Here is a 9,959-nt window from a genome sequence, read left to right on the forward strand (position 1 = left end):
ATATAAAAAACAAAACAAATCCGCTCTCTGTTGTTTTTTATACCGCAAACACACAGACTACTTCTTAACGTCTCACCGCACACACGTATCGTCTTCTTCATCTTCGACAGCTGAATCATCTTAGCCACGGCGGGGGGACTTCAACTCATCCTCCAAGAGGACAAGGCGAGCGGACGTACGTCCTTTTGTCGATCTACTTTAACGAGAACATCCTCTCAGAACAACCTCAACCGGGGCCCCACCAATCACCGGTGAAATAAGACTTTTTTTCTCTATTTTTGTCTAATTAATTTAATTTTGTAATAGTTCTAAGATTTTTTTTTCTTCTAGTTTATATATTTTTTGGTTTCTCTAATTATGTTTATTTGTTTGAAAATAAAAAATAACAAAATTCGACCATTTCTTTTCTTTTCACGGTTGGGCTAGTAAAGGTTTCTTCTGAACCCCTACCCGCCGTAACACCAAGCATTGTGGTATTTTACAATATTACCATTATAACTGCATATTCCTTATACATTTATTTTATAATGACTGTATTTAACATATGAGACACTCGGTCGTAAAACATGGCATCTAACACTTGTTGAGAATTGCAGTTTTTTATATCATTGGATTCTTCAGGGCTGATTTAGAAAATTTTTGAAAGAATTTGTAATTTAAGAATGTCAGGTGATTAAGTTATTTTAAGTGACTACTGATTAAAGGTAAAACATTGTAATTAACAAACATTTTAACATTGTTAAATTTTTCAGTTTTTCAGTTACCAAGTTCCTCATATGTATGCATAACCTCATTGGAATACTAACATAATTCAAAAATCACACTTTAGAGAACCTGGATGTCAAATATTTTATCTTTATATTAAACCTCATTTTTGCTTCCTGACTAATTAAACTACTGATTTATTTTAAATATTTTTTAGTAATGTTAGTATTATTATTATTAGTATTTTTTAGAGCAAAATATAATATGAACAAATGCATAATCTTACGCACTAACAATCAGTAAATCCTCACCATAACTATAAGGGTTAGATCCTAATGCCTCATACATGTATAGCCAGTTTTGATTTTACGTTACAATTTATAAACATAAACTAGTTATAAACAAAACATGTTTTAATGTCTTCTTGAACACAGTCATGAAAGGATTTTATAACTGATTAATTATAATTTCACTTTTTTGTTTTTTTTTTACTTTTCTTTTTTTCTCAAGAGGAAAAACAATAATGTTGGTCTTGGTAATGTATCTGCTTCTACAGCTCATGAACATCATCATAATTAAATTTAATTTCCTCTTTATAAATAACTGTATTTAAATTATTCTCATAAATGCTAAATTAAATTAACTATTGTCTCAAAAAGTTTTTAATTTACCATTTTAATAATTTATTGTATACATTTTTTGTTATGAACTTTTTGCTTTGATATTTGAATTTTATAAATGCTGCACGATCACAATACTTTCCCTTACTCTATATTTCTTTTATAGCTCGATGAAGGTAAAAATTATCCCTCACATTTAGTTGATTAGCTGTGTGGGAAAAGAATAAGAAGACATTTCTAGATTATCTTTGCATCAAAACCATGAAAATTACACACCAAAATATGCTTTTGAGCAAGTCTTAATGATACCACCCAACTTACTCATAATTGAAAAGTTTTTTCACAATGAATTTGTACCTGGAAAATGCTTTGAGGTGAAAGTTTAAGGAAAAAAGTTATGAAATAACAAAATAGAATTCAATTTCACTTTTTCTTTAATTTATATGATCAGAATATAGAAAATCAGAGAAGTTGCATCTGAATGTTTTTTAATTTACTGACATCATCATAAAACAAATTAAAAATTCAACTTAAACAAATTTAGGATATCATAAATAGAGTAAACCGTGTTATCTATCTCTTTCTTTCTAATAATACTTTCTGCTGAAGACTCTTTTGAGCTCCCTGTTCATTGTTTTACTCAAAATCAAAATTTACTTCAAAAAGGGCAGGTAACCTCGAAACTAAAATTAAACAAACAAGCCTGAAAGGGAGATTTATTAAAATCAATCATATACCTTCTGTGGAACAAGATTTGGGCAAAAACTAGCTATAGTTGAAACTAATAGATAAAATCATCTCTCCCTCGCCCCGACCCCTGTATTGGAAGTACTAATATTTTCTCAAAATTTGACCAATCAGAGGCTGTACAAAAATATGAGCTTTGTACTGTCATGTATGGTGAGGGTCCGTCTGCATTCCAAAGAATCATGATTCAACATGTTAAAATAATGGGCAACGTTGTCCTCCAGCTTCGAGAGCTCTGTCAGAAGATATTTATGTCAATTATATGTATAATTACATTGCAACAGGAATTTACTAAGAGAACTCATAGAGGTAATGGCCAGTGAAGGGTTCGAACTAAGAAAATGAAGCCATGTAAAATTAGAAAAAAATTCTGCAGACTGCAGCTTTAGAAGGATTCTATCATCAACATAAGTGAAGCACCACTTTTGGTAGACCAGACCTGCATGGTTAAAACACTGAAAGGACAAATGGCCAGACCCTTTCGTTCAGGTGGACAATCAAAACTTTGTCCAGGTGGACAGATCAAACCTGTCCCCTTAACCCCCGTCCATAACAATTTAAAATAAGTTTCAGGCAGGCAGAATGTTGTGGCCAACATATTGTAATAATTGATTCCGTACTCTCATGTATCATAGTGTATCAGTTATGGTTGTTAGCATGTTATTATTTATGCTTAACGGTGAAATTAAAAAATGAATTATTTAATGACTATGATGACAAGCAAACATTATAATCATTAAAAAATCAATTATTTAATGACTATGATGACAAGCAAACATTATAATGTGGCAAAACTGTGCATGCGCCCGCCATTTAGAACTTTATATGTTTTTTGACATTAACCATCACCTTCTACAACTTTTTATGTTTTTTTTTTTAAATCTTTGGCTTTGTATGATGAGTCGGTATTACTACTATTATATTTGGAAATGTGTTTACAACCTGGAAAAAATACTTTCTCTTTATCTCCTTTAGTTAATAATCACTTCTTTCATAGATAGGTAAGTGAAAGTAATAAAAAAAAAAAATCCAAAACAATAATAAACAGACTGACTGCCTACTGGAAAGAATGTATAGGTAACGGGGAAAAAAAAAAAATACATTTGCGTTTCCATATTCCACCCCTATTCATTATAGCACAAAAGGCACGAGTTAGAGGTATCACTGCTTGTTGAACAGACTGTAATGGACAATACTAGGTAATGTTTCTAGTTATTGATCTTAAATTATATGGTGTAAATTGTAGTTTTTAATAATTAGTTAAAGAAATTCTTTTTCCTAAAAAACAAATTTTTTAACTGTAGGGGATATTTTTTCTTACAATAAAGCCGTGAAACGTTGCTTATTGTCTGATCCTCAAGAACCACAAAAATACATATTATTAACTGTCATAAAAAAAGTCATTATTATATATACACACCTTAATAGAATTAAGTATTTTTTTATTCAATGATATATTATATTAAAAATAAATAAAGACAATATAATTTCTCTGTATTGATATATTTTTCAGCTGCTCATTGTGTCTATGATGAAGCTATTGATAGATTAGCTGAAAAAACATATTTTGTAGCTGTGGGAAAATATAACTCGTCTTGGCTTACCAAGGATTCTCTTGAGGAAAGAATTAAGGTGATTTCCATTCTGTATGCATTTGAACTCCTATAGGAACTTTCAGAAATAAATTTTAAGTTGTGCCATCAAGTTAAAAATAATTACATAGCATGTTTCCTAGAAAAGAGTTTCTACTAATGTTAGTATAGCTGGCCAACAAGAATATGGTTAAATGAATCCTTGCCAGTCCTCCACCATCTGCCTTCTTTCATTCCATTCTAGTCTCCTTTCCTCAAAGTCCTTTTCTACATCATCCTCTTAATTAGTCCCAGGTAAAAATTTTAACATTGTCAATTTTAACAATTAAGGATGTAGTTTCTACAAGGAGGTATGGTAGGTGCCACCTTTTTGTGTTGAACATGTTTTTGCATTCTCATTCATCTTAACTAAAATCTCTGAAATTTTCAGCAAGATATCTCAATTCATCTTGTTGTTATGACTGTTTTCTTGACCTGCTCACTATCCCCTTCTTCTATAGAACACTATTTATCAAGAGTGCCATTATCTCTCTATCTTTAATCAGCAATTCTTATGATTTAGTGTTTATTTCTAGCAGAAATGTATGTTGAACATATTTATGTTTTAGAAAGTGTAGTTGCACCCAAGTTGTAGAAGGCACCGAAATGCCTCTGTAGGTAAAGAGATAAAACATTTCATTGTCTAATTCTGATGTCCTTTTAGTGAATATTGAGTCGTTTTTCTGAGTTCATTCCCACTGTTTCTTTTAAAGGTTTCATGATAATTTGGTTTTTAGGGGAGTGGGTTATCAACCCATTTCTCCCATCAGGTGAAGAGAGTTCCCTTACAAACTCGATGTCGAGTTGGCTGGCTTTGGCATACTTCCTCAGTTTACCAGGCCTACCAAAAGAGCATTTTCTATTTGTAGCATGAGGAGCTATCAGAGAACCCTTGTCGACACCTTTACTTCCTTATATCATAACAGGGGTATTCAGTGGTTCTACTACTGTACAGAGGAAGTGTCTCTGCATCTTAAGCCAACCATTGGCAGGCTTAGATACCAGTCAATATTGGACAAGATTCTTATAGAAACTAAAGATTGAGTATCAGATATGGTACAGAATGTTTAAGATTATTGTACTAATTCAATCAAGAAGTCAGCTGAACTCACACCAGGATTGGTAAAACATCCCGAAAGATCTTCATGGTTTGACAATGAATGTGCACTTGCTTCTGAGGGAGAAAATGTAGGCTATTGTAACATGATTAATAAAATATCTACAGGAGAATTTCAGAATAAGAAGAGGGATGAGAAAAGGGAACACATGTGAAAGAAAAGAACCTAGAAAGACAGCTGCTCTTTGAACTTGAAGAATTCAGGAGCTTTAATGAAACTACTAGCTTCTACAGAAGAATTAATGGTAGTTGAGCCCCATTTAAGCCGAGAACCAAAGCCTGCAGAAGTGAAGAATATATATACCATTCTTCCTACAGGGAAGAATGATATATTGAATAGATGGATTGGGCACCCCAGTCAAGAATTAAATTAAGATGCAGAAGAAATTGAGTTGAGTCAAACAGAAGATGCTCCCATTTTAGACCCTACAGAATTTGAGGATTTTGTAGAAGCTATTGAAAAATAAAGAATAATAAAGCACCAGGAGAAGATAGCATCCACACAGAGATTTTACAGTTGTTATCTATAAAAAAAAAATCACGGAAATCAGACAATATGGACTACATGGCATTTTGAACATTTTACTTGTATCTATTAAAAATATATATATATATATAGAATTCGTTACTAGGACTATAATACAGTTATAATAAATGCATAACATTAAATTTTAACTAAATTGATATCAAACTTTCAATTATGCTCTTTCAGTCTATGTTTAGTACACACTCTAATCTTGAAAAAACTGAAGCTTTGGAGAGTCAGCTTGTTAACAATAAATGAACCCTTTGTTGTTACCAGTTTAAAAGAAAATTGTTTGTATTAGTTCATTGTAGATTTTATTTCATAAATTTATTGTATTGTATTTCTCCTGTGTTATATTAATATAATATATAACTTTCAGGTTAAAAAAGTCAATATAAAAGTATTTTATCGAGGAGTTCGTAATAGGTATGAGCATGATATAGCCATATTAGAACTTGATCATGAAATACAGTTTCACCCTGCAGTTTCAGCAGTTTGTATCGACTGGAATAAAGATTTACTACTTTATTTGAACACCTCTGCTCTTGGAACAGTAAGTCAATTACCAAGTACTACTTTTTAATAATTTTAAGGTTTTGTTACAATTCATAGCAAAGAGGACATCCTTTAAGATATCTCCTATCTCTATCTTTGATCGTCTGTCAAAGATCATGAAATAATAATTAATTTTCATTTATGAAGGAAACTTCAGCTAATTAAAAGAAACTTTCATGTTGCTGCAATTTTGTTGCAGTCATGTAGCCATTTGTGTTGACAACTTACATGATTTATGGATAGTAAAGTATGCCTGACTTAATGTCCCTAAAAATCAGTTATAATCAGGTGTTAATAGTTGACTGTAAATAGATAAGAGGGGAAGATGGTCGGGGCTGTGGTCAGCAACTGCTGGGGTGCTTACTGAACCCCGAACTATCTTCTCAAAACAATTAGTTATGTATATGTTTATTAGGGACATTAGAGTGAGAGGTGCCCAGGCAACCACCTTGGAGGAGGCTGCCAAGATGTATATAGATTATACATACCCTAGGGATGATCCATCCCAGGATAGTGCGAATTATCCCTTCTTCATGGAGTTCATTTACTGGAGGAAGAATGTGGTGGGCCCAACTCATTTCACAATGGGAAGGACTTGACCGCCCAACATCGGCGAGCCACCAGAAGAGGAGGAAGCTGACCCAGACTGAGACTAGGAGGGCTGGACCAGCCTGGTAACTGCAGGAGGCACCCAGACAGATGCGCACCAGAAGGGCCTACCGAACGGATGCAGTGGACGTAGCGCAGGTCTATCAGTAAGGTGCTAAACCTAGAACTGGGCTGCACCACAGTAAAACATTTAATAAAATAATAAAAAAAAAAGAATTGGTGATCTTTGGGAGCAGTGGCATGCACAAACCCAGCGCGCACTACCCCACTGCTCCCGCACCCCGTATGCCAGAAATGGCAAGGGAGGGGTATATAAAAAAAAAAATGTTTATTAGGGGCAATTTTTCTACAGTTTCCTTCTATAAATTATGTTGCTATCTGGCAAAACACAATACATATACTTATACTTATTCATTCCATCTCATGATTCATCTCATTCATTCCATGGTCAATCATTTATATATATTTTATTTATAAATGTTTATATATAATATTTTTTTGTAATTTTTAATATTTTTTCTTTTCTGATACACACCCAACAATTCTTTTCATTTTTATTGCTTAATATTTTTATATTTCATATTATTTTATCATACATAATAATGATTTAAGTTTTTATTTTAGATTGTTGGATGGGGAAACACAGAAAATAATGTCACAAGTGAACTTCTGAGGATTGCAAAACTAAGATTTTATGATTTCCAGGACTGCAGAAGCAAATCTGAGAAAGATTTTGAAACATTTATAACTGCTGATAAAATTTGTGCAGGATTAGGAAATGGTTAATTTTTAGTTTTCATCTCATTACTTATGATTATTATTTTATTTCTTTATTTTTTTCACATTCTAATCATCTCTTTACAGATACAATCGTACAACAAGGAGATAGTGGAGGTGGCCTAACTTATGCAAGGCAGATTCTTAATTATAAAGAAGAAAATTACATATATGGAATAGTTAGCATTAAAGATAAATCTTCTAATAAATTGGCTGCATTTACTCAAGTTACTGTTTACATAGATTGGATTGAAGAAACTTTGAATTCAATCATTGAAAGAGATTTAAAAAGATTGAAAACATCTACATGATTCTTTATCCAATGTTCAAGGATGTGAAACACTGTTAACGAGCCATAAATGGAATTAATTTTGATCAAAGGTTGTTAGGAAAAGTTTGCATCTGACCATGGTAAAAAAAAAAATTGATGTGTTATTAAAATCCAGATCAAATTGAAGAACTAAAAGGTGGGTTTAAAAACTGTAAAAAAAATAATAATAACAAATAAAAGCAGTTCAAAAATAATTTGTATCTATGAAATTGAATAAAGTTATCTGAATTTGTTGTTAAAAACCTAGTGTTACTAATGAAAATTTAATGCACTTCAGGTGAGGTGAAATAGCTCAAAATAGTTTTCACCCACATTGGCCACTTAGTCCTCCAACATATTATCCTATCTCCATCTACAAAATTCTTAATAATCTTAATAAGTTTACAAAATACCAGTTCACACTCCATCACACATAGATCATAGTGAATTATTACCTACCTCAGCAATCCAGGATCTTTTATTTGCCATGGTATGTACCTGTTATTGTTTAATCAATATTGTTGTTTGATATATTGATATTGATAGCAACCCAGGTTGCTACGTCATACTATGGATGGGCAGTAGTCCATTACTTTTCATGATCTGAGTATTTTTCAAAGTAAAGTACTTACAGTACTCTGCCATCCTCTGGGTACTTTTAAAAGTATTTACAAAACACTGCAAATGTATTTACACAACACTACAATAAATTATTAAACTACAAAAAGTATTGTAGTTTATATCTGTTTAGAAAAAGTAGTCTGGTAAAATGATTTGAGTACTTTTTCATTGTCAACTTCTGCTACATTATTAAGAGAAAGATTTGTCTCTAATAATTTTTTTTAATATGTATTAAGGTCCATTCTGATGTTATTTCGGGTCTAATTACATAAATATTGTTAATAATTTTAATCCTTATAATCGCACACTTACTTTGTGGATTTCTTCAATGTTGAGGATCATTGCTGGGTTATCAGAAGTAGGTTTTGAAAATACAGCTGATCTCGAAGACAATACCTCCTTGGTGTTTTCCTATTCCAAGTTTTTAAAATTAAAAAACGAACCTATATCCTTGGTCTCCTTACTCTATGAACATCCATCCATTCATTAAACACCAGGGCCCTGTTTCATAATAAAGTATAAACTAATACTATTGTTTATAAGTCTTGTAGATTGATCTTAATTCAATTACACGGACTTGTACTTAAGTATTTTTTAATTCTTGTAATATCACTAATAGTCAACCCTATCATGAAAAAAATATGTATTAATATTATTACCAGACTAGTTTGTACACTTGTACTATGAACTAATACTATTAGCTTTCATTATGAAACAGGGCCCAGATCGCATCCAATCGATTTATGTATGCCCTCTCATAGAACCACCTCCTTTAGCAAATCCTTCGTCATACATGCAACCTCCTTCTAGAATTCTCTTCCTATCTTCATTCGGCAACCCTCATCCATACTTTCCTTTAGCCTACACCTATTTCTTCACCTACTACATAACCGAACCTTCGCATCATTATGAGCTATGTATTACAGCCATTATTAATTACTATTATAAATTATAATTTAACTTAAGGTTTTTATCTTATTTATTTATTTATCTTACACTGAAACGTTTTAAATGTCTGTCAGACAATTAACCTTCAATTGTGAACATTGTATTTATTCTTAGGGGACATTTGCCCCAGAATAAAATTATTTTTTCATTTATTCATTCATTTTATACATGCATTTTAAGATAGCATCAGTGCTGCTGATAACACCAACAGAAATTATCTCTCCATGAACATGAAAATATTCATTTTCTTTGAGAACTAACTACCAATGCTTTGCTAATACCCACTTTTGGAGAATCTGCTTATTTTAAATATATTTTCATCATTTTGTAGTCATCTCAAGCTTATGTGTGATTTTTTAAAATTAAGAAACCTTTTAATATGCTATTAAAATTAATAGAAATATATCAATAAAAATAAGTACAGGTTGAAAGATTATTGACCAACTCTTGTAGGTGAATAGGCCAACAATGTATTCAAGAAATATTTTGCTTTAAAAAGTTTACTGAAGTCTGTATCCTATGTGAAATATCTTGTTCCTGTATCAGTGTGGCGCACTCTTTACCATTACCCTGCCTCCTCAAACAGCTTCCACTAGTTTACTGAAGTCTGTATTCTATATGAAATATCTTCTTCCTGTATCAGTGTGGCCCACCCTTTACCATTACCCTGCCTCCTCAAACAGCTTCCACTAGTTTGCTGAAGTCTGTATCCTATATGAAATATCTTGTTCCTGTATCAGTGTGGCTCACCCTTTACCATTACCCTGCCTCCTCAAACAGCTTCCACTAGTTT

General features: G+C 32.0%; 1 protein-coding gene across 3 annotated transcripts in view; it reads left to right on the forward strand.

Moving 5' to 3' along the window:
* LOC106686886 (coagulation factor IX) overlaps window positions 1-7,860 on the forward strand; it is a 25,409-nt gene extending 17,549 nt beyond the window's left edge. For all 3 annotated transcript variants that reach the window (XM_014430472.2, XM_014430474.3, XM_014430473.3), the window contains 4 exons: window positions 3,586-3,704; window positions 5,726-5,899; window positions 7,135-7,291; window positions 7,375-7,860. In XM_014430472.2, the coding sequence (XP_014285958.1) occupies window positions 3,586-3,704; window positions 5,726-5,899; window positions 7,135-7,291; window positions 7,375-7,598 (674 nt within the window). In that variant the 3' untranslated portion in view covers window positions 7,599-7,860. The remainder of the gene's footprint in view (window positions 1-3,585; window positions 3,705-5,725; window positions 5,900-7,134; window positions 7,292-7,374) is intronic.
* Window positions 7,861-9,959: the final 2,099 nt, after the last annotated feature.

This window comes from Halyomorpha halys, unplaced genomic scaffold (genome assembly GCF_000696795.3).
Source record: "Halyomorpha halys isolate HHAL.00 unplaced genomic scaffold, Hhal_1.1 Scaffold894.1, whole genome shotgun sequence".
Lineage (NCBI taxonomy): Eukaryota > Metazoa > Arthropoda > Insecta > Hemiptera > Pentatomidae > Halyomorpha > Halyomorpha halys.